The sequence below is a fragment of the Lemur catta genome, chromosome 1, assembly GCF_020740605.2.
Source record: "Lemur catta isolate mLemCat1 chromosome 1, mLemCat1.pri, whole genome shotgun sequence".
Classification (NCBI taxonomy): domain Eukaryota; kingdom Metazoa; phylum Chordata; class Mammalia; order Primates; family Lemuridae; genus Lemur; species Lemur catta.
Genome location: NC_059128.1, coordinates 195,169,013 through 195,194,434, shown reverse-complemented (window position 1 = coordinate 195,194,434; position 25,422 = coordinate 195,169,013). Strand labels below are relative to the sequence as shown.

Sequence of the window (25,422 nt, the reverse complement as noted above, 5' to 3'; positions counted from 1 at the left end):
AAAGAAAGAAAGAGAAAAAAAAACAAGGATGATGAGGGTTCTTCTCAGAGAGCTAGTTATTTAAAAGACAATAAAATGGACAAACCTTTTAACAAATTTCATGAAGAAAAAAAGAGAGATTGCCCAAATAAGCAATACCAAGAACAAAAAGGAGAACATATCTAAAGATACAAAAGAGAATTTTTTAAAAATAATGAAAAATATATATGTATAATTTTCTGCAGACCTGCCCGGTATACTGCACACCTGTAGGCCTGCTCGGTATGCAATACGGGGACCTCCATGAGGCTGCCTCTGCTTCACTCTCTTAGCGTTTTTCATCCCTTACACTGTGCTCCAGATTATCCAAACTGACATAGCCTGAACACACCACTCTTCATCACGTCTGTGTCCTTGATTCTCCAGAAACTCCCTAAACCTTTGTTGTACACTGAGACACCTAATCTACTTTTAAGTTTCAGCTTCTAGCCCTATGAGACTTTTTCTGCTCTCCTCTAATTCCTAAATTGCTAAAGTAGACCTGGTCACTCTTTCCCACTGAACCCAGGAACTAACTCTATCGAAGACTTTGTAATATACCATATTTGCACTGATGTCTCTCTCTTCTTGGACTGTCAACTTCCTTAACACAGGATTCTGTCATTCTTCTTAGTATCTTTGGATTCTGGTAAATAGTTGGGTCTAAAGAATGAACTAACCTAAGTAGAGGAAGTTTTCTGGTAACATGCAATTTTCTCATACATAACCCAGTACACTGCAATTAGCAGTATTTTGGTAATTGTTGAATGAAAGAGGTTAGCTACTTCATATTGTATTTAGGTGCACAGTCTTTTACTCTATGGACCCTATAACAGCAGTTCTGTTCACAGTTATGGCTATAAAGTTTATTCTTGTAACAAATAAAACATATGACACTAATCCAAAGTATATGTTCTAAGGAAAAGAGAGGGAAAGTGCAAAGCCCACATCATACTAAAAAACTTAAAAATCTGATCAAGTAGAAGAGGAAAGGGAATAGAATCCAGCAGACTAGTGCTACTGTATATATTTCAGAGACATCAAAATAAAGTTTGAATCCAATGTTTGGATTCCGACAGTATTATTAACTGCAACATAACGTTAGCAAATGTCTGCATCTGCTATAAGACCTCAGGACATTTAACCTTCAGAAAAACACCATCTTTCTGGATACACAAATAAGAGAAAATGTGACACATAAGAAATCACATCACAGTTACTGAGGAGAAAAAAGGAAATAAAGCTTTTTTCTCTTGGGATAAACTTCAAGCAGTCACGTTAAAATAAAATACCAGCGGAAAGTAGTTTAAGCAAGCATGTGTCTGTGGTCATTAAATCTTACAAGTAGATCAGTTCATGAAGGGATATAGGCAAGGTCATGATGCCTTAGCTTGCCTTCCAATATTACTCATTGCATGCAATTATGAGATAATCAAGACCATCTTTCCCGCTGGACCATACACCCCTCAAGGGCCTGGGCCTTGCCTGTTCTCTTCATCTTATCCACAATGCCTTACACACTGCCAGGGACCAGGTATGCACTCTGATATTGGAAGAATCGAATCAGAATATGAGGGAATATTAAGAAGATTTACACTGATGAATTTGTCCTACTGGTTAGAGAAAAACTAGCTATTCTCTCAATAAATAAATCAATAAATCAAAGGCAAACAGATTAAAAAAAAAATCTGCACTCTAGCCCCAAGCAGCCTTCTCCTTCTGGTCACAGCAGACATTGCTGCCAAATGACTGGTCCTACTTTCCTCCAGGCAGTGTGGAGCCAGGCTTTTTACAATGGATGAGATGGGAAGAGAGCCAGCAAACCCTAGGTTCCCCAGAGAAGAGCTGGGCAATAATTCAAGCCCTTCTGAAGAAAGCAGGGCGAAGTACAAAGGCATTCATTCAGTTACTGAGCAAATATTTATCGAGTACTCTCTGCACATGAGGTATTGTGCAGGGCACCAAAGACCCTAAGTATCTGAGATTAACATAATGCCTGCAGGATAGCCACGATGCAAGTGTAGGCCCCTCCTTCCTTCGTGGCACTGCTCCTAAACACTGCCAATTTAAACAGATTTCTGCGTCATCAAGGGCATGCTTAAAATAACAAAATGACGAGAGTGTCATAACAGAACCCTAGAATACCAAAAGTGTCTCTATGCTTTAGTTGCTAAAATATTTTTAGCTTTAGCCCCACCCATGAAATTTAGAAAAGTTTCTAGAATTTGAATTCTTTTGAAGTTGGAAGAGCATCTCTTTGTTTGCTTTTCTGGATAGATTTTGTTGCAGACCCACCAAATATTCATTTATTTGTTCCATTTATTCATTCAGGTATTAGGGATCTAATATGTGCCAGACCCTGTTAATGTACTGGGTATGCTTGCACTAAACAGTTGCAAACAAGAAGAAGGCAGACATTAAATACAAGAACAATAAAAAGGCAAATCAGTAAATGACCACAATTTGAGGGTGTGGTAATTGTTACTAAGAAAATAAGATAAGGTGATGTGTTGGTGGGTGACCGGGACAGGAAAGAATAGCTACTTGACATCCTGTGTCGGAAAGGTGGGTCTGAGAAGGTGGATTTGAGCTGAGACTGAAGGAATACAAAGGAGCCATCCATGGGAAGACCTGAAAGGAGAGTGTTTCAGGCAGATGGAAAAGCTAGCGCATAGGCAGATACAGGTTGAGCATGGTCAAGGCCCCGAAGGAGGCCTGTGTGGGTGGAGTGTGGGGAGTGGGGAAGGCAGAAGGTACGAGAGAAGCCAGGCAGGGGGACAGTGCCATTTGCCCACAGCACTCACCTACTCAGCATCTATCCTGCCCCAAGCACCGTGCTGGGCTCTGCAGACAGAAAGACATCTACGACACAACCCATGCTTTTAAATAGCTCACAGCTGAGAAACAAGTATATAGAGTCTAGGAAAAGGTGAAATGTGTGATAACAGAGGTATGTTGAAAGTGCTACCAGGTTCCAGATAAGGAAAAGTAAACCATTTAGGAAGGAAGAGGGACATGGGGGGGGGGAAGCTTCTCTGAGGCGGTGACATTTGGGCTGGATTCTGAACAATAAGCAGAAGAGTGAAAGTCGGAGAAGGGGGCAAGGACATTCCAAGCAGAGCATTATATTTGCACAGTGAGAAAAGCAGCAGGAATGACTTGAAGGCCCAGTTGGAGCCTAGGCTTTGCTGAGGTGGGGAAGTGGCAGGGGACATAATTTTAAGAGCTTTCACAATGATGCTGGAGAGCCTGGGCTTTGTCCAGAAGTAATGGGACACGACTGCTTTGATTTTAGGAGATCCCTGTGGCAGCAGCTGTGAAGGGTGCATTAGATGACAAACGGGTAGGGGCAGAAAAATGAAGTTTGTTAGCTGCTGCCATAATCCAGGCAAGAAAGTAGGGGGAGACTGGAATTAGGGCAATGGAAGGGAAATAGAGCCCTGTGGCTTATAGGTGCAAGGAGAAAGAGAACAAACATGGGCAGGGTGTAAGAGTCAGTCCGGCGTAAATCTACAGCACTTGAGTCTGACCTGAATATGGCTTTTGGTGTGTCTTCTTAATTCCTTTATTTTATTGGCTCTTTTATTAAAGCTCGTACTTTATGCTGAAGGATTTAGTACTCTTTCTCCTTCCCCTACACCTTCCAAGAGGATTACCTATTAATCCAAATGCTGACAGTCATTCATTTCCATTACAAAAATAGCCCTACTCTATAACAGGATTCTTGCCACAACTAGATGAGCATGTTAAATAGAACCAGAGAAGAAAACGATTCTCAGCACTCTTTATATTCATGCTTATTGTAGGAGTCTTTACCGTGTTTTATGTTAAGGAATTCAGCATCAAAAGCAATGGACATCAAATTGAGATGAAAAATAAATACAATAAGTACTGAGCATCTCATCTTATTCATTTCTTCATTCAGCGAGTACTAAGCAGAAAGCATAGTGCCAGGCACTGCAGGAAACGTGGTAAGAATCGATCTTTGTGGGGTATAAATTCTAGCAGGGGAGATCAGATGCATAAATAACAATAATATTAGATAAGATGTCATCTGTGAAATAAAGAAAGGCACAAAATATCATGACTTTAAGAAATAATTACTCTGGTTCATGTTATCACAGTGCCTTGATGAAGCTGGGAATATTTGAGCTGAGGTCGATAGAAGAGGTATTTCAGGTGGGAAATGTTTCATAAAGGGGGGAGCTGGGAAGGTGGGAGTCGCAGAGCCAGTGTTCGGCTTGGCAGGAGCTTGAGCTGTGGACAGGGAATCAGCCAGAGTGAAGGCTGGAGGGAGATGAGGTCTCAGTGCCCTGCCGTGCAGAGGACAGGCACGGCAGACTGAGGGCGGGCTTTGAACAGGAACTGGAGTGATCTGAGAGTGAGTCCTAAAGCGATTAATCTTAACAGTGGTAGATAAAACAGATTAGATTGGAGAGAGATTGGAAACCATTTAGGAGGCTATTGAAATGGTCTGGGGCAGCAGTAATGAGAGTCTGAAACAAAAGTGGATGCCACAGAATAAAAAATGAGAGTGGACTCGAGAGAGCTTGGCAAAGGGTCTCAAGTCACTCTGTTTTTCCAGTAGCAAGAGAAGCAGCCAGGTTTCCCCTCCCCCCACTGCTAAACCACATTTGCTATTTTTGAAGAAAGATAAAATTGTTATTACATAATTTAAGAAACCAGCAGTGTCACAATAGTACTGAATTGTTCTCTGGGTATTTTTAAATTTACTAATTAATTCTACTATTAATGCTATTTTTAAAAAAAGTTTTTTACTGATTTTTAAGAATGTTAATTAAAAACTATTATAATACATATATAAGGTAAAATTCCAAACACTACATAGCGTTAGATGAAATGAAAATGCCTCTTTCATCTAAAGTCTCTGTCCTGTATTTTAGAGGGGCAACAGCAGTTATCATTTTTTAAGATGCTATTCAAAAATGTTCTATGCATTTAAAACTCTATATAAATATATATATTCACCTCTGTGTTTTTATCTATTATGTTTCCATTCTGCCTTTTAATTTTTTTCCTTCTCTGCTTCCACAATGCTTTCTCTAGGGTTTCTCAACTCATCACTAGTGATATTTTGGGCTATTAATTTTGTTGTGGGGGAGCTGTCCTGTGCATTGTGGATGTTTAGAAGCATCCCTGGCCTCCAACCGTCAGATAGCAGTAACATTCCATAGTTGTGACAACCAAAAAGGTCTTCAGCTATTGCCAAATATTCCCTGGTAGGCAAAATTGTCCTTGTTGAGAACCACTGTTCTAATAAAACATTTCTATTAGTCTTCCTTTTATTAAATCCAGTTGTGTCTTTCTTCCCACAAGTCTAGTATTCCTTTAGGTCAGTCATGATACTATAAACATTCCTTTATTTTCATGACATTGTACTTTGTTCATGCTACCTGCCTTAGAAAGAGTTGTTTAATGAAGGAAATAGACATGGCATGGAAGATAATGGTACAGGCATACCTAGTTTCATTGTGCATCATTTTATTGACCTTTGCAGACATTGCATTTTTTACAAATTGCAGTTTTGTGGCAATTCTGTGTCAAGCAAGTTTATTGGTGCCAGTTTTTCAACAGCATGTGATACTTCATGTCTCTGTGTCATAATGTGGTAATTTACACAATATTTCAAACTTAGTCATTATTGTTATATCTGTTTTGATGATCTGTGATCAATGATCTTTGATGTTACCATTGTTAATTGTTTTGGCGTGCCACAAACTGTGCCATATATGATGGCAAACTTAATTGACAGAGGTGTTCTGACTGCTCCACTGACCATCTGTTCCCCCATGTCTCTCCCTTTCCTCAGGGCTCCCTACTGTCTGAGACACAGAAATATTGAAATTAAGCCAACTAAGAACTCTACAATGGCCTCTAAGTGTTCAAGTGAAAGGAAAAGTTGCAAATCTCTCACTTTAAATCAAAAGGTAGAAATGATTAAGTTTAGTGAAGAAGGCATGTCAAAGGCCAGATAGGCAGAAAAGTAGGCCTCTTGCACCAAACAGCCACATTGTAAATGCAAAGGAAAAGTTCTCAAAGGAAATTAAAAGTACTACTCCAGTGAATGTACAAATGATAAGAAAGTGAAACAACTTTATTGCTTATATGGAGAAAGTTTGAGTAGTCTGGATAGAAGATTAAGCTAAAACCTAATCCAGAGCAAGGCCCTAACTCTCTTCAGTTCTATGAAAATGGAGAGAGGTGAAGAAGCTGCAGAAGAGAATTAGAACCTAGCAGAGGTTGGCTCATGAGGTTTAAAAAAAGAAGCCATCTGCATAACATAAAAGTGCAAGGTAAAACATCAAGTACTGATACAGAAGCTGCAGCAAGTTATACAGAAGGTCTAGCTAAGATCATTGAGGAAGGTGGCTACGCTGAACAACAGATTTCAATGTACAAAACAGCCTTCTATTGGAAGAAGATGCCATCTAGGACTTTCACAACTAGAGGGAAAAAGTTTATGCCTGACTTCAAAGCTTCAAAGAATGGTCTAACTCTCTTGTTAGGGACTAATGCAGCTGGTGACTTCAAGTTGAAGCCCGTGCTCATTTACCATTCCCAAACTCCTAGGACCATTAAGAATTACACTATATCTACTCTGCCTGTGCTCTAGAAATTGAACAATAAAGCCTGGATGACAGCACATCTCTTTACAGCACGGTTTCCTGAATATTATAAGCCCACTGTAGAGACCTACTGCTTGGAAAAAAAAGGTTTCTTTCAAAATATTACTCCTCATTGACTATGCACCTAGTTATTCAAGAGCTCTGATGGAAAGGTACAAGGAAATTAATGGTGTTTTCACGTCTGTTAAAACCACATACACTCTGCAGCCCATGGATCAAGGAGGAATTTTGACTTTGAATCCTTATTATTTAAGAGGTACATTTCACAAGGCCATGGCTGCCACAGTGATTCCTCTGATGGATCTGGGCAATTACATTGAAAACCTGCTGGAAAGGATTTAGCACTCTAGATGCCATTAATAACATTTGTGATTCAGGGGAGGAGATCAAAATATCAACACTAACATGAGTGATTCCAATCTTTATGGATGACTTTGAGGGGCTCAAGATTTCAGTGAAGGAAATAACTGCAGATGTGGTAGAAATAGTGAGAGAACTAGAAGTGGAGCCCGAAGAGTGACTGAATTGCTGCAATCTCATAATAAAATTTGAAAGGATGAGGAATTGCTCCTTACAGATCAGCAAAGAAAGTGGTTTCTTGAAGTGGACTCTACTCCTGGTTAAGAAGCTATGAACATTGTTGAAATGACAGCAAAGGATTTAGAATGCTACATCAACCTAGTTGATAAAGTAGAAGCAGAGTTTGAGAGGATTGACTCCAATTTTGAAGTGGGTAAAATGCCAATCAGACATCATAATTACAGAAATCTTTCATAAAAGGAAATGTTGATCGATGTGGCCAACTTCACTGTTGTTTTATATTATGAAATTGTCACAGCCACCACATCCTTCAGCAACCACTATCCTGATCACTCAGCAGCCATCGACATCAAGTCAAGACCCTCCACCAGAAAAAAGATTATGACTCACTGATGGCTCAAATGATTGTTATCTTTAGCATTTTTTAGTAAAAATGTATTTTTTTTTTTTTTTTTTTGGCGACAGAGTCTCACTCTGTTGCTCTGGGTAGAATGCAGTGGTGTCATCATAGCTCACTGCAACCTCAAACTCCTGGGCTCAAGCAATCCTCTTGCCTCAGCCTCCCAAGTAGCTGGGACTACAGGCTCGTGCCACATCTGGCTAATTTTTCTATTTTTAGTAGAGCTAGGGTCTCGCTGTTGCACAAGCTGGTCTCGAACTCCTGAGCTCAAGCAATTCTCCCAGCTCTGCCTCCCACAGTTCTAGGATTAAAGGCGTGAGCCACTATGCCTGGCCTAGTAATAAAGTATTTTTAAATGAAGGTATATACCTTGTTTTTAGACATAATGCTATTGCATACTTAATAGACTACAGTATAGTGTGAACATAACAAAAAATCCGTGTGACTCACTTTATTGTGACATTCACTTCAGTGTGGTTGTCTGGAACTGAACCCGTAATATATTGAGGTATGCCTATATCTATCCTAAACACCATGAGACTCTCATTAAAATAGAAAGTAATAACCAAATACATGCAGATAATTTCCCTGGGTGTTAATGGAGGCTACTAAGAGTTATAGACACTTTAATCATCAAAGCTTTCATAATATTTGGAGAGGCAAAATACTAGACATGTAAAAATGATACCAACCAAGGCAGAACATATGGTGCCCAAATAAATGATGCAGAGATAAAAGGTATTGAATTTTAAGGAAGTAGAGAGGCAAGTTTTGTGGCAATAGTTTTTGAATGAATGATTAATAAGTTAATGTGTGTGTGCATGGAGGGGGCAGAAAATGGGAGGATGGATTGGCTGGTGTGGCTGGTATGCTGGAGCTGCTGAGACTTTGGCAAAACTAATATTCCAAGAATCAAAGAGTTCCCACGGAAAGCTTGGGAGGTTTGCTTTAGATCTTTCATCAAGTCATCCTGAAGACCTGAATTGGGTGGTATTTGAGAATGGCAAATCCTGGATTTTTCACTGATGTTTTACGGAGAAAAATGTTCCAAGAAATGTAATGTATACTGTGGGCCCAAAGAAACCTCTTCTCTTCTTCCTTCATCCTTTTTATCCTTTGGCAAACATTTACTGTGTGTCAACTATGTGTCAGTCCTGTGCCAGGTACCAGGAATGCAACTGTGAGGGGGATACCGAGGAGGATTCAATTCTCACGGATGTTTGATCAAGCGAACAGATGTTACACAAATAGAATGTATGATTTCTCTGGAAGATTCTAGTGTTATTTCAAATCTTCAAACCATCTGCATTCATAATGCATATTTATGGTCTATTGTCTCTGTACATAGTGAAGGCAATTAAATATTACCTTATAAACCTTCCAAATATGTCAGAAATTATAAGCTACGCTGACCACAATAATTGATTTGCCACTGAAGTGCTACTCCCTCAGGACTGAAAGATAGCAGATATTCTATTTATCTGAAATAACTGCCTAGATGTTTGGGTGAGAGAGTGAGGAATCACTAATCAAACTGAAAATAGAGCCACGTTAAGAAAGCAGAATGTAATTATCCAGTTGGAATTCAGCCAGCATGGTAAGACAGATTCTCTCAATTCCTAAAGAAGAGGGAATTATAGCTTTAAATTATGTGAAGCATCAGCCATGAATATATTTCTGACTCAGGTACAAAGATACCATATTATCTTTTGAATGTCCACCAATCCTACCTTCTTGACAATCCCACTGAGGACTTTAGAGCCCTAGGAGCTTGGATATGAACCATGAAAACATTTACTCAGGGAAAACTCATTTCTCTTGTGTGGACAGGAACATTTATATAGCAGACATTTAGAAAAGCTCTATTAGTGCTTAGGGCTGTAAGCTCTCTGAAAGAGGAGTAGAAGTTGTGGTACCCAATACATCAATATCAACTCACTGCTAGAAGCTGAGTGCTGTTTAGAAAACAATCTGCCCAATCTTAAATCTGGGAGGACAAGGGCTTTTTTGATCACAGACTCCTTGAGAATTTCTTGAAATCTATGACCGTCCTCTTTCCACCCATTTCTCTCCCTCTTTGTCTTTCTTGTGTGTCTGTGCCCATGCGCACACACACGCATACGCACGCGTGCACATACACGCACACGCACATTCTTATGTGCAGCTTCACAGATGGGGGCATCAGCTTCCTTGAATTTAGTCCATGGGCCTTCACAGTCCAGGTTTAGAAAATATAGTTCAGCCAGCTTGATATTCTATAGGCTGCTGCTTCAGGAGAGGAAAACTCAATTCTCTCCTGTAATACATGAACTGCTAAGGAATCTTCTATCATCTCAGTGTTCTCTTGGAGAATTTAGTTCAATAATTTGCATATAAAGAAGCCTTACATGTCGAGTGTCTTTTGTCTCAGTATATATTTCTCTTTATCTCATCAGAAAACAGATTCTGTTTTCTTTCTTCTATAAAAAGGATAGAAAATAATTATTATATGCGGTTACTTACTAAGCTTTAAGTTCATTGTTGCCTTTTTCAATGACAAATTTCTTGAAGTTAGCTACTTAAAAATACTTCCAAAGGTATTTTACACATTCTAAATGCTTTAATGTTACTAACATTTTATGATTTTTACTTAGAACAAATTAGGGTATCTGAATCAAATAATTCAACTGGAGTTTTTTTTTCTTGGAATAGTTAAAATAAATTACTGGACACCCCAATGTGCTAGGTACACTTGGAAGTTACTGCTTCAAAACCACTGTTTTTTATCAAAAACTTAGGAAAATGTTTACACCATCTCACTGAGTATTCTTTATTCTTTTAAAAAGTTTTTGGTCTAGTTCTCACAGCAAGCACTCATTTACTCTCTTTTCCTTCTTTCTTTCCTCCATGATTTATTACAATGGGACATATTGAGATATTCATTGATTATCTACCTTACAAGGCATTGTGTCAGATGGGATGGGGAATCCCAAAATGTATAAGACAAGTCTTCTGGAGAATATAATCAAAGATAAGACATGAACCAGATAATATAAACTTAATGTTATGACTGGATTTATAGTTTTGCTTGTAGAAGTTAAATATATTTCTCGCTAGACTTGTTTGGCAAGCAGTAACTATATTTTACCTCAGAACTCCATAGTAAATAGAGGATTTAACATCATCATTTTCAAAAGCTCTTATGGAATAACATTTTTTAAAATTAGTGTTTATTTCTTACCAGACAGGGCTGTCAAATTTGCATTTTTGATGAAAATTTCAGTTATTCCAAGAGCCTTCAAAACATCTTTTAAATCAACTTCTTGTTCCACTGTGAACCTGGAGAACATAAAGGGGGAAAAATATTTAGTTACAGCATCTTGTTACCTGGGACAAGAACAAAATGTTAGATGTGATGATTTTAAAAACTTACTTTTTAGAGGGCAAATTATGCTAAAACTGGCTTTTGATTGCAAGTAGTATTTGATTGTGCTTGTAAAAAGAGGGGGCATCAAAGAGAATGACATAACAAAATACGATTTAAATTCATAAGTAGGAAAATATATGATATAGACATAAGACTGTAATACATCCTAGAATAAATGAGTTTTGAGATCAAGAAATCATTACCATAGTACTATGTAAAACTTGTAAATGAGTAGCTTTCAAAATCTTTTGACCTAGTAAGTAGTATGTGTGTTTTTTAAGCTGGTAATGACTAATCATACATTTGCCCAGGGTATTTCATTCTCTTCTTAGTATCTTTCTCAATTAATGCTGCTCACTCGCTATTCCCCACCCCCTATGGACAGGGTCACATAAAAGCCAAGTTACACTATAGAATAAATACATTCAGCACTTTAATCCCATACAACTCAGAGAAAGGAAACATCAAACCTCTAGAACATAAGCCTGTTTTCTTGATGTCATCACAGAAAAACAATTAACTAAAGTGAATTAATTATTATGCCTTAAAAATTATGTGCTTGTTTAACTATAGTACAGGTTTTTAAACAAAAGAATAATGGTGTTTATTTCTTGTTTTTATTGATTTTATGAGTTATTACATAACATGAATGTATATCACTTTTATAAAAAGAAATAAACCATTATTTAAAAACTTAAATGAAAATAAGCACAGTTGTCATAAACAGAATATTAACTTAGAAAATAGTTTCCACAGCAAGCCAGATTGATCCTAATATAGAATCTCCCCTAAACCAGTGAATTGTGTTACCAGTCTCTCTAGTGCAAGAAATAGACCAAACATGCCTGCATTAACAAATACATTTTTAAAAAGCAAAGACATTTATTACTTTTTTTTTAAAAAAGTGAAAACAACTGGTTAGAACTAAATGTTTCCCTTTCTCTAAGATGTTGCCTCCTGATCAATACAGATTATAAATATAAATTTTTAGGCAATAGGTTGTGTCCTTAAAAGGACTAAGTCCGTGATAGTCACTAAAAGTTACATTAGCATCCTTTCTGATGTCTAGTTATAAGAATAAGAAGAAAATGATTTCTGTAAACAAGAGGAATGATCAGGAGGAAATAATTTTAGCAGGTTTATGTTTACGGAGAAATGACCAATACACGAGTATGCATATATCAAACATACTAAACTAGGTACTAATTTTTATCAAAATTTCACACTTGGACTTAACCTTGTTTCTTTTGTTCTCTACCAAAACCAGATATTGATTGTGAAAGTAGCATTGTTCTATGGCGCCCATCTCAAAAAGGGAATGAATAGGAAAATACAGAATGTCTTACAGAATATGTTCAATGGCTTAAGGTGATGTGATGTGTGTGTGTGGTGTGTTTACTGCTATTCATTTTTGAACACTTATATGGAGCTTACTATATACCAGAAACTGCTCCAAGGGTATAAAAAACAGATTACTTTAAATATCACTACAGCTGTTTGAGGTCACTATTATTACTATCCTCAGGTAATAGAAGAAGAAATTGGAGTGGCAGATAGATGAAATAACTTGACTAAGTCATACAGCTAAAAAGTGGCAGAGCAGGGATATGAATCTGTGTGGTATTATACATGTCCTCATCCACCTAAAATAAGAAGGTGAAGGAAAATATCAGTAGGGGGGTTCTGTTTACTTCTTAAAAGCAACTTGGTTTGTTTCACACTTTTGCAGCTGGCTGGTCAGGTGGTGGTTAAGTAACTGATTCAAGTGAACTTGGGGAAGTTCCTTAATTTCTGAGCCTCAGTTTTGGCATGTGAAAAATGGCAATAGTAATACCTACTTCGTGGCATTGTTGGAAGGATTAAATAAGGTTTCTAAAAGTCTTAGGATGGTGCTAGCATGCATGAGGCACGCAATGTAGGACATACTATGTACTATATCGCAGTTATGCATGTCACATGATTGTAGATGTTAAGGTGTTGTTAACATTCTGGTAGTAGTTGGAATAATTTTATTAAATAGCTGTATTAATTCCTTCTAACTTAAATTACTCAAATTTAGTTTTTTATTGATTTTAATATTTGTAGTGTTTGGCATAGGACAAACCACATAGGTTGAAGCGACACTAAATTCAGATGTTCTTAAGATTTTTTTTGTTCAAAGTTGAAGACAGGATGTAAATAATATCCACTTGTCCATTTGTTGTCTTTTTTTTCCTTACCAAACTAGTGAAAAATAGCTATTATTCATTTATTATCTCTCTCTTCTTAATGTAAACTAATATTAATACAAATAATCATTATCATCTCCCATAAATTGAGTGCTTACTACGTTCCAGGCACTATGAAAATACTTTTACGTACATAGTATATATTTAATCATTTCTATAATGATCTCAAACAACTCTATGAAATAGGTATTTTTATCTCTGGGCTACAGAAGAATAACACTGAAGGTTTACAAAGCTAAGCAACTTTCCCTAATCACACAGGTAATAGGTGGAAGAATGAGAATATGAACTAAGGTCTTTCTAATTGCAAAGCCCCCCATCACTAATCACTAAGTACAACAATGGCTTTTAAAAATAAAACAATATTAGAGCCAGATTTTACATTTCACTGAGGGTAAAAATAAAAAGCCATAACACTCACTTTTTCTAAAGCCAAAAGGCATGCCTGTTTTAGTAAAGGCATACAATGTAATTATGCATTTGCAACTTTCTGTCTGAGTAAGTCAGAGAGGTCTGTTGAGGGCAGAAGAATAAAGACTGAGTAGACTTGTGAAGCAAGTCTTAGAAAAGAACAAATATATCCTATATGGGATATTATAAAATGTATAAGTAACTAAATAACAAATCAAACTCTTTGTAGGAAAACCTAATGAAAAGATTGATGTTAAAGAACAAAATCAGATGTCTCATGTATTGGTTTTCTTTTACAAACATGGAACTAAAATGCAATTTTAGTTAAATCTTAGAGATGTACAACTGTGCACAAATCTTGTGGTATTTCATTGGATTTGGTGATATCACATTGATATAGCTATCTTATTTTCTTTTGAATAGATTCCTGTATTCTGGACAAAAATATGATGTTAATTTAGCATCGAATTTGTGTAGGATGTAAGATGTTTGGGAGAAAAATTACAAAAATACTAAAGAAATTACTTCCTCTGCACTTCCCCACCCTCCACCATACCCTCTGCCTCTTAAAGACAATATTGTAAAGCTATTTGTATAACCTCTAGTATAATTCAAAGTACCTGTTAAGAAGGACAAGAATGTGGGCCAATTACAGAAATGCAAAGTTGCATTTTCAGAGTAATATCTGCCTGTGAATAAAACTATATAACCATTAAAGACTAACACTTGAGTAAACCTAAACATAACTGTTAGAAATATTTTTACTTTTGCTAAAATTGGGTCACATAAATCTTTATCTTCATTGAACACTTAGTGGATACTAATGCTGTAAAATGGAAGATGGATAGTTTCCCTCTCATTATTATAACATGTAAAGTATTTGAAAACAGTCAATCTCTTATAAACAAGAAGCAAATTTACCCTATCTTGCTATTTAGCCTTTCTATCTATGCAGAGGGAGAGTTCATGAAACACGTGGAAAATGGATACATGTTAATTAGCTGTGCCTAGTTTAGTAACAGGCATTAATATAATAAGCAAGAGAGCTAAACTATTTCATAATTGAAGAGTATCTCTTAGAAAATGCAAATTTAATTTTCTTCTGCTGTCACATTCAATTTCTCAGTGGACAGGACCCGGAGGCCACATTTTCTAGTGAATATGATTGAATTAGAGTACATGATACTTATTAAGCATTCCTTTAGAACCCTGTTAAAATACTCCTAAATAACTCTACATCATCACAGAATTGAAGCATTTGGAGACACTGCACTTAACTCACGGATCTAATAAGGGAAGCATTACACTGTCCTGAATTTTTCATATTATCAAAAGGAATTCCTTATAAAATACAAGAAAAAATACTAAATGAATGATAAAACATCACCAGATAAAGATAATCACAGACTAAATATTTTACAAGTTTAGACCTGATTTAGATAGCAATTTATATTTAGTTCAAAAGTAAATTGTTCTCTGAAGTTAAGATACATTGTTTACATATTGTGTGTAAACGTTAATTCTCATATATTTAAAAAACTTGGCTCTATTTGTTAGGTATTCATTGACTACCTGTTCTTGAGAATAAACTTATAGTAGAATCTTTTTACATAAATGTACTGTCATGGAAAGTTACGCATGTTAAATATCTTAGCCAAAAAGAAAAAACTCAACCATTGGAGTTGTGCTTACCTTAACGTTTATATGTAGACTAAGAAATTTATGGCTATATATTAGGTATGGTTATATATTATGAATGTATAGCATAATATAATGCTATATAATGAATATATAATATAATATTATATATTTTGAATATATTACATAATATGATTTTCTAGCCAAAAGTATCTACAGTTACAAATAGATCTTTTTCATTAACATAAGCATACTATAAGCTAAGTTTTTATAAAGATAGATATTTACATAATATGTAACTTTTAAATGATAATCCCTAAAATTAGAATAAAGATGAGTTAGTTAATGCACGCTTGTTCAGGCTGGTCTCGTTAACTCCTGGCCTCAAGCAATCCTCCTTCCTCAACCTCCCAAAGTGCTAGGATTATAGGCATGAGCCATCATGCCTCACCAATAATTTAGCTTTAATACTAATGTCTTATTTATCACCTTTCAATGTTTGTAGTAATTAATCCTACTTGAACAATTTTCTTAATATAGAACGAGTGGTAGAACTATATTTCCACATATATACACACATATATACTTATCTGTTTATTGATTTTTTTCTTTATTAACAGGTTTAGTGGGTACGAGTTGAATTCTATTACATGTATATATTGTATAGTGGCAGAGTCTGGGCTTTTGGTGGATATTCTTTTATAACCTAAAATTTACACGTTATTTTTATAAACATGTTATATGTGTTTATTGGCCTACCTCGCCTACTGGGTTTTAAGGTATTCAAGGACAGAATAAATATCTTCTGTTGGGTTTTGTTTTGTAAATACTTATTGTATTCCTGTTATAGGGGAGAGAACTAGCTCTACCCTAGAAGAACTTACAGAAAGAAAAGGAGAACCACAAAAAGGTAATGTTATTGTGGGATGATAACAGGTAATAAATAACAGGGAAGTATATAAGTGAAGCAAAAGTGAGGGCCACTTGCTCCATCAGGTAGTTCATGGCAGGCTTCTTGGAAGAACTAATGCCAGAGCTGCACCCTGAAAGCTAAGAAACTCTATATAGCAAAGAAATGTGAGGGGGGCATTTTAAGCCAAGGCAAGAACATAAATGGAGACTCAGAGGCATGAAAAGAGTGTGAAGGAATGACATAACTACAAGTACCTAGATAAAACTTGCTACAAAACATTTGATGTGAGTGGCCAGGGTTGGGGTTGAGGAAGTGGATGATAGTTAGGACATTAAAGACCTTTCATGGATTTTATTTTTTCAGCCACAGGGAGAATTTTGAGCAGAGCTGCTTCATCCTGCCAATTTATGTTTGCATGTCAACACTTAGCACAGTGACTTGCTTACAGTTCTTCCAGCAATGTCAGAGATTGTTTTCTCTCCAGCTTTAATCGACTTTAAATATTAATGAAATACAGATGACTGTTAATGCAAATGATATTCAGAGACAATAGATTGAAAAATCTTCTAAAACAAAGCTAAGAATGTTGAATTATATCTGAAATTAGGTCTTGGTAAATAGTACCGAATCAATCAGTAAGTGAGCATTTGTCTCTGGGCAGGAAGGATCATGTGAGTATGAAAAATATTTTTTAAAAAATCAGAAGAAGAAGAGAATAGTACAAGACTTAAAAATCAAAAGCAGTTCCAAGAGGATTTTTTGGGTCAGACCCTCATTAATAGCCCTCCCTCCATGCTGTGGGAGGGGTTACATAGAAGCCTCTCACCTGGGCAAGTATACTTCCACTTTTTGCTTCTTCACAGAGTTTGCCCATTCTTCAACCAGCTGTGGTTTGACCAATGGCTCTAGAGTAGCCAGTGGAACTTCCTGTCTGGACAGTACCAGCATCATGCTCATCTCATCTCCCTCATATGGTATTTCAAGGACTTGGTAGATTCCACCAGCTTCATTGGAGCCATCACTAAATTCTCCTAAAATGAAACAAACAAACAAACAGACAAAAAACCATAAAGGGTCTATACTGAAGCTTTTTTTAAAAAAAATTTAAATTTGTTATAAGTTTCTTCCAAAATGGTGTATGGAATATAAGAAATTCAGGCATCTCAGAAAATGAGGTTTTATTTGAAAACAGGCCCTGAAATTCAAATGAATCCTCAGCCCTGCAGAATTTATTTTATTTTAGAATCCACAGAGTATTTCCCATTTGTTATAACATGTTCTCTAGACTTCCTTTTCATTTTTAAATGAGATAATTCAATACATGTAAAGGATATCATTAGAAACAGTGAAAAGTCCTGGTTAGAAAAATAAAGCCCTGGATCCAAGTTGGATATTAATTGCATTTATCAATATCCACTTGGTTTCTAAGAAGGGAAAATTTGACCATATAATACTTGTCTCTCTATTATCACCATGACTACAAGTTTGGAGGAAAAGATTGTGCAGCCAAAATGAACTCTAAGCATTCTACAATAGTTATCCAGTGCATTTGTGATAACTAAGGTCTCCAAATTAGGTAATTAGGTAAATAAATTTATTGGCTTTGTACTCTATGAACTTAGCCAAGTTAACTAGGCTTATAAAAAATGTTTAAAACAAATTGTTCTGCCACTACTTTAAAATTTTTCCTATTTTCAAAAATAAATATAATGTGTTTGTTATGAATATTTTCCTATATCTAATCAAGGTCCTTTAGATACCACACTAAACATTTTGATTTTCATATAAATACGTATTTTCTTCCTTATTTTGACTGTTAACCTGATTAGCTGTGATTATCTTTTATTATGACAATATACTTTTAAATAGAATAAACAATTAGTTCTGACATATATTTGGCTTAAAATTATATTTCTGTTTATGACTTAACAAATTATTATAATTTATTATAGCATATAGGAAAGAATAATACCCTAAACTTCTGAAGAGTCCAATGAAACATCTGAAAATAATGCCAATGCCAAGGATATTGAGTCATATCACAAATTATAGGCTCTCAATAAATAAACCAATGAATGAACAATTATGTCTGGCTATACATATAAAAGTATGAAATCAAAATTTTAAAGGAAAAAAAGTCCTTGAATGAGAAGAATGCTTGAAATTCAAAAGGCGGTGCAGGGCCCAAATCATGCGCTTGTTGGAACATCTGGTTCATTAAAAACCATCCCGAAGCCAGTGACATTTTAGAGTAAATAGGAATGTTTTTGCACAATGTCAGGTATTTTCAGATGAATAAAGCCATTCTACAGATGTGATCAAATTTATAAATTAAAAAAAATATTGAAAAACTGTCAATGCATATAATGTTCACTCAATATCTAATTAGAGGCCTTTGAAAATGGAGCCAAAGAAATTGAATTGTAGCCCAAATTAAATTGACAAAGAGTTATAGTAATGAATATTTCATGCTCTTTCTTAGAAATTTGTTGATATACTGCAATAAGAGGGAAATAAAAGTCAAAATGTCTTACCATAATAAAATTCTCCTTGTTGATACATCATTGGAATTTGTACTTCACTTTCATCATCTTTAGTGAAAGAAAAGGTTCTAGTATTTTCAGGTCTAAACTGTGACTTCCAGTTCCCCTTGAAATAGACAGCATTGATGAGGGCCAGATGAGTGGCAGCATCAAAATCCCTTGAGGATACCAAATCTTTCAACAGATCTATTTAGGGAAAAATGAACAAATAAAAATTCACATTAAATTGGAAGGTGAAGGGGGACCAAAAGATTACCAAATTGCCATCGGATAAAATGGTCCAGAAAAACTGCATACCAAACGTATTTAGGTCATTAAATATGAAATGTCTGATTTAGAATCAAAAGTGTAGTTTATTATATCTCAAACAAGAAGCAGTACAATTAATCAAAGTATGTCCCTAAACTGTCGACATAGTTTTGCCCTCTTGATGGTAGCTTGTTTATGCCAGCAGTAAAGAAGGCTGGAGAGTGAGTGGTGATGAAATTGCGCAAGGCGTTTTCCATAGCTTGTTGAGAACTGAATATTTTTCCTTGCACACAGTGGTCCAATACCTGGAAGAAGTGGTAGTCAGTTGGTGCAAGGTCTGGCAAATACGGTGGATGACAGAGTTTCCAAGTCCAACCTCTGTAGTTTGAGCAGCGTTGTTTGTGTGACATGTGGTTCAGCATTGTCTTGCAAGAGGATTGGCCTGTCTCTATTGACCAATCTCCGCTGCTTAATCGCGAACATCCTCATCATTTCATCCAGCTGGATGCTGTAGACATCCGCTGTAATCAGTTGACCAGGTTTCATGAAACTGTAGTGTGTAATACGAGCCCTGGATCACCAAACAGACACTAGTTAGCTTTTTTTGATGAATACTCAATTTTGGACTGTGTTTCAGTGCTTCCTCTTTATCCAACTATTGTGCAGAAAGCTTGCAATTGTCAAAAAGAATCCATTTTTCATCACACATAACAATATGGTGTAGAAATGATTCTCCTTTATGTCATGACAGGAAAGGCAGGCAAGCCTCAAGACGATTTCTCTTCTGACACTCGTTTAATTCATGATGTATCCATTTATCCAGCTTCTTTACCCTGCCCATTTGTTTCAAATGGTACAATATTGTTGGAATAGTAATGTCAAACCTTGCTGCTAATTCACATGCAGGTTGAGATAGACTGGCTTCTCCTATAGCTTTCAGCTCATCATTATCCACCTTGGTCTCTGGTTGCCCACGTGGCCCATTTTCAAGATTAAAATCACCAGAACAGAACTTCTCAAAGCATTGACATACTGTGCGTTCATTAGCCACATTCTTCCCAAACACCTAGTTGATATTTCAAGCTGTCTGTGCTGCATAGGTTCCATGATAGAGCTCATATTCAAAAATAACACAAAATTTTTACTTATCCTAAAAAAATTTAAAAAACAATTATAAGCCAAACCATGCGTCTGAAAGAATGAGAGTGTAGCTTCACAATAAAAGTAAAACAAGAAGTGTCAGAGTGAAATGTCAGAGATACCAACTGTCAAACTTAGTACTTAAGGAAATCGGACATTTCATACTTAATAATTTAACCCCCCCCCAATACAAATTAAAAGTATCTTACTTTCAAAGAAAAAAACTATACATACACACACACAAAATTATATATATAATAGAAATATTGTGCATCCAAACATTCATACCACCTAAAATAATACTGGTACCATCTTGACACAAAAACTATGAAACCACATAAAACAGAATCTCAGCTTCCCCACGTTCTAGTTGCAATGATACATGTAAAACTCTTAACACAGAATAAGCATTCAATAAATGTTTCTAAATTTATTCTTGAACAACGTACATTATTAAATTTTATCCAATTCAAACTTTTCCTGCATGTGTATTGGACATCTTTCTGCCAATATAACAACTGCTTTTGACTAGGGGAAAACAGATTAGTGAAAGCCAATTTAACTCATGATGTATTATTTTCTATCATTTGAAATGTTCCTTTCCAAGTCTATATTTAAAAGATATTGGAGGCCAGGTGCGGTGGCTCACGCCTGTAATCCTAGCACTCTGGGAGGCCGAGGCGGGTGGATCGCTCGAGGTCAGGATTTCGAGACCAGCCTGAGCAAGAGCGAGACCCCATCTCTACTAAAAATAGAAAGAATTTATCTGGCCAACCAAAATATATATAGAAAAATTAGCCGGGCATGGTGGTGCATGCCTGTAGTCCCAGCTACTCGGGAGGCTGAAGCAGTAGGATCGCTTAAGCCCAGGAGTTTGAGGTTGCTGTGAGCTAGGCTGACGCCATGGCACTCTAGCCCAGGCAACAAAGAGAGACTCTGTCTCAAAAAAAAAAAAAAAAAAAAGATATTGGGTCTTTGCTGTTTGCTAAAGTATCTAAAGAAGTTTAAAAACAAACAGATTTTAATAATTCAATCTATTTCAGGTGGATTATTACACTTAATTTATTCTTTAAATGTTAAAAAACTAAATATAAGTTTCTTTTACCCTACATTTTAATCTCATAGTTAAAAAACACAAGACCAAAATCTGTTCTGTATTCTTTCATTTTATTAATCATAGCACTTAAAGTAAAAGGTGCCTCAGCATTTTGGGGATTATAGGATACTTAATATATGCTCAGGTGTTTCTGTTCCAACATAAAGTTTTAGATTAATATTATTAGGAGAGTTTTGACAACATGACTTCCTTTAACGAACAGCTATAGTAATCTACTTTTAATGTAGTCTCATTTTTTTAGATCCTAACTTCAATTATTTTGCTAGTAAAATTGAAAAATAAACATTTGGAAACCTTTAGTTCATTTTAAAACTATAAAATAGAAATAAAATCTAGAATAAATGCATCTCATCTTAATTCCTCTCCATTTTTTGGGGTTTAAAATGGGCAGCTTTTTAAAAAATGAATGCCATACAAATTGTTTTGATCACCAAACAAGTTCTGTGGTTCAAAAGCCAACAAATATCTTTAAACTCTGATTCTTAACTTTCTTATTCTATATTAATCATATTGTTAAGAGGTCCACCTACTGCCATTCTATCTAGTAACCAACCTGTTATTCAGGTCAAGCAAAATTCCATACAGTAGTTGAGATTACTGTACAGAGGAAACGCATCCGTCAGAGCACAGATTTCAGATTATCAGTGTCAAATTCTATACACGCCAAAAGATTTAACTTTCTCAAATGTTCATTCATAAACAATGCTTCCAAAATAGACTGTAATCTATACAAAATAATTATTAGATACTCAACTAAATGCTAGCTAACATAAAAAATGTAAAAGGAGTGAGAGAACAAGTACTTTCAGAAGTAAAAGATAGCTAAACTAAGCTACTAGAGAAGGAAAGGAACCAAATGACATACTGTTTGTGTTATTCTCCACCCACTTATTAATGTAGTTGGCCACGGCTATATTTTGACTGAAGTCCACATGATTTACTTCTGCATTAAAGTATTTTTTCATCATTTTCAAAAACTCATCATTGATATGAAATCCATTTTGCACAAAGAGGGAATTGGCAATTTTCATCACATATTGGCTCTCTTCAGCAGTTGCCATGTTAGAAAAATCCTCCAAGAAAGAAAATTCTTCACCTGCAAGATGACAGAGGACAAGTTTATTAGTGGAACAAACACCGTGAAAGATCAAGGAGAGGGAAGAGGCATTAAAGCACAAGGCAGATTAACAGAACAAGCAAGGGCCCAAGGGAAAAGTGCCAGGCTTATTCCCCACATTGACATGGTAAGGAAGTGCCAGTGCTTGTACTATTTCTAGATGTTCAAATTAACCTTTTACAGCTTAATATTATTAACTGATGTTATTTTTTATTTCATTGTCATCTTGCTAGAATCTACAAAGCAGAGATTTTTAAGTTGTTTTCTTTCAAAGTACTCATTACTTTCATCAAATCAGTCTTATTTTATAATTATCAGAATGAATTAATTATCTGGTTTAAAATCCAAGACATTCCTTTAAATTTTCCTCAGTAGACTTTTAAAAAATCTTATAAATAGAAAATTAGAACATACTAATTCTTATCTTTTTAATGAGTTAATTCACATGTATATTAGAAGTATTAAAATAGAAAGCATACATCATGTCAAAGTGATTACAAAATGCCTTTTGGCTAGAAATTTCCTCCAATAAATATGATTTTTATAAGATAACATTTCAAAAAAGTTCTTTGATGCTATTTAAGCAAGGATGACACAGTTGATTTTAAACAAAAATTTCAGATATTCTTAGAGAATCATGTTGTCTGTCTTTGTAGCACTCTTCATAGCTGTAAATTTTCATTTATAAATGATTAATATATGCCTCTCCCTCTAGACTGGAAACACCAGAACAATGTTTGCTTTTGTCTATTACAGTGGAGTTGATTTGTAATAATAATTTTTAAGAAGAATCTAATTTCCTTAGATTCCCTCAGTCAGAAATGGAGCCAGAATTAATACCTTTCTTGGGTTTCCTAATCCTTCTCCTAGCCACACCATCTCAATGAGATCATTTCTTACCCTGTGTAAATATTGCTGCTTATGGCATAAGAAGACAACATAACTGAATTAAAAGTTAAGGTCAAAAGTCTTGAGAAATCAAACCTAAGCACACTTACCATTTTTCAGGCTGTCATACCCCATTGAATGGCGGATTTCTTTCTGGGTAGACCCTCTGGCCCCAAGTTCCATCATTCCCATTGCAAGAGCAATGCTCAATGGAGAGAAGAGAATATTTTCATCTTCCCCTGTGGCTCTAAGATGGTTATACATATTCACTGACAACTCAGCCATGGTTTCACCAGGGAAAGTGGCCCCTAAAGCCATACTTTGTAGAATCAGCAAAGAGAAGAGTCCAAGGAAAGCCATGTTGGAATAATTTCGAGCCTAAAAAATAATAATTTGCATATTAATTATTAAATTTCTCAAAGAAATGAGGGACAGGTAAAAATACAAAGAATTATTTTTTGGCAAAGTTGTAAAGCAAACCAAAGATTTTTAAACATATACTCTATGTGTTTAATATCTCTGTAACAAAAGCCTCATGAAAGGATATGTTAAAATGTTCTACTTTTAAAAAGTCAATTAGTAGTCAAATGAATAAATAATACTGCTAAAGTGTGAGGATTCTCCCAGGAATAATATAGCCATGGTCTCTACCTTCATGGGGTTGAAAGTATGTAAAATTATATATGCAAGTACTTATAAGTCATGTTTGGTGAAGCTAATTTATCAATTTTTCATAGCCTTGCGAAATACATTTTGATCATGATTTTGTACCAACTTATTCTAGCTTCCACTAAACTATGTAGGTCCAGGACAAATACAATAAAAACCAAAAGATATTTATAGGGCTTAAGATTAACTAGCAGAGTTAAGCAATGGAAAATGCCACTTTACTCATTTACTACAATTTATAAAGTCAATGCACCTTGCAACTGGGTTACCAACTGGCAAGAAGAGATCAGACACACACCTGCCACAAGTCCCAGTGTGTTCAGCCCAGGTTGCAGAGCCCACAGGAAGTGGTAACCCAGGGGGGCAGACTCAGCACATCCTGTGTGGTTGGTCCTCACAGGTTGGTTCCCTGTGAGGCTGCTGCTCCCAGTGACAATCTTTGGGCAGGGAGGAGCCTCCTGCCAAAGTTGAGAATGAAGTTGAATTCTTGCTACATTAATGGGGTGGGGAACCTAAGGCCTCAAGGCCACATGTGGCCCTACAAATCCCCAAGTGTGTCACCTCAACTGAGTCCAAACTTCATAGAACAAATCCCTTTATTAAATGGCTTTGTTCTGTAAAATTTGGATTCAGTCAAAAGGCTGCACTCAAGGATCCAGAAGGCCATATGTAGCCATAAGGCCACAGGTTCCTCACTCCACTGAATATTTCTAATTTTCAGACTCATTTGGTTCTTGCACCAAATTGAAGGGCATCAAGGCCACATTTTCTCTTCGGAGGAGAAATGTCAGTGCCCAGATAGCTCTTGAGTAATATTTCTGCTTCTCAGCATGCCAGTATTCCAGAAGCCCGGTCTCCCACAAACAGGCTAACTCGCACACGCTGTAGACAGGAGTCCCTCTTTTGTCTGTATGCATCCTTCCACTTTGTCCCTGCAGGCAGCTGGAAAGCTAAACTGATTATTTAAACAGTTAAGTAACTTACTTGTTCTTGATCATTTTTTAAAAATCATCATTAAAACAACATGTAAAGTAATATTGTGCAAACATATTTGGTAAATTGTATTTTAATTAGGGTTGAGCATTAACAGTCTCCACTACTCAATTAACAGAGTACACACTCAATTAAAAGAGCGCATGCACATTTAAATGTAAAGCAATGTGTTTCCTACAGGCTTTTAAGTTGGAAGATCCTAATCAGTTCTGTAATATTTGCAATTCCAATGTCAGAGAACTGCCTAGTCACTTTGTAAGTCCTTCACATTTTAAGGTCAGAAGCATCAGTTTTTCTTTCTATTCGAAGGCACTTGGCCCTCCTCTCCCCCAGCATTTGTATTAGGGGTTAAATAATTCTTGCTTATTTAGGAAGGTATGGCTTAGCATGTATGTAAGTAGGAACTCTTGCAACCTCCACTGCTAATGGGATGTCTGCTAATGGGAGATGAAGTGCACTGTTGGAAGACAGGCTCTAAGTCATGCAGAGTTGGGACAGAGCCAGG

The 25,422-nt window shown here is 36.0% G+C and overlaps 1 protein-coding gene across 4 annotated transcripts in view; it reads right to left on the bottom strand.

Annotated features, from left to right (window-relative positions):
* Positions 1 to 25,422, bottom strand: part of SERPINI1 (serpin family I member 1) — a 77,524-nt gene that overhangs the window by 6,062 nt on the left and 46,040 nt on the right. For 3 of the 4 annotated variants that reach the window (XM_045539592.1, XM_045539593.1, XM_045539594.1), the window contains 5 exons: positions 23,366 to 23,633; positions 22,116 to 22,346; positions 18,736 to 18,930; positions 17,028 to 17,232; positions 10,826 to 10,923 (listed from right to left, as the gene is read on the bottom strand). In XM_045539592.1, the coding sequence (XP_045395548.1) occupies positions 10,826 to 10,923; positions 17,028 to 17,232; positions 18,736 to 18,930; positions 22,116 to 22,346; positions 23,366 to 23,615 (979 nt within the window). In that variant the 5' untranslated portion in view covers positions 23,616 to 23,633. Of the gene's footprint in view, positions 1 to 10,825; positions 10,924 to 17,027; positions 17,233 to 18,735; positions 18,931 to 22,115; positions 22,347 to 23,365; positions 23,634 to 24,222; positions 24,326 to 25,422 lie in introns of those variants that run through there. The other variant, XM_045539595.1, reaches the window with a different exon arrangement.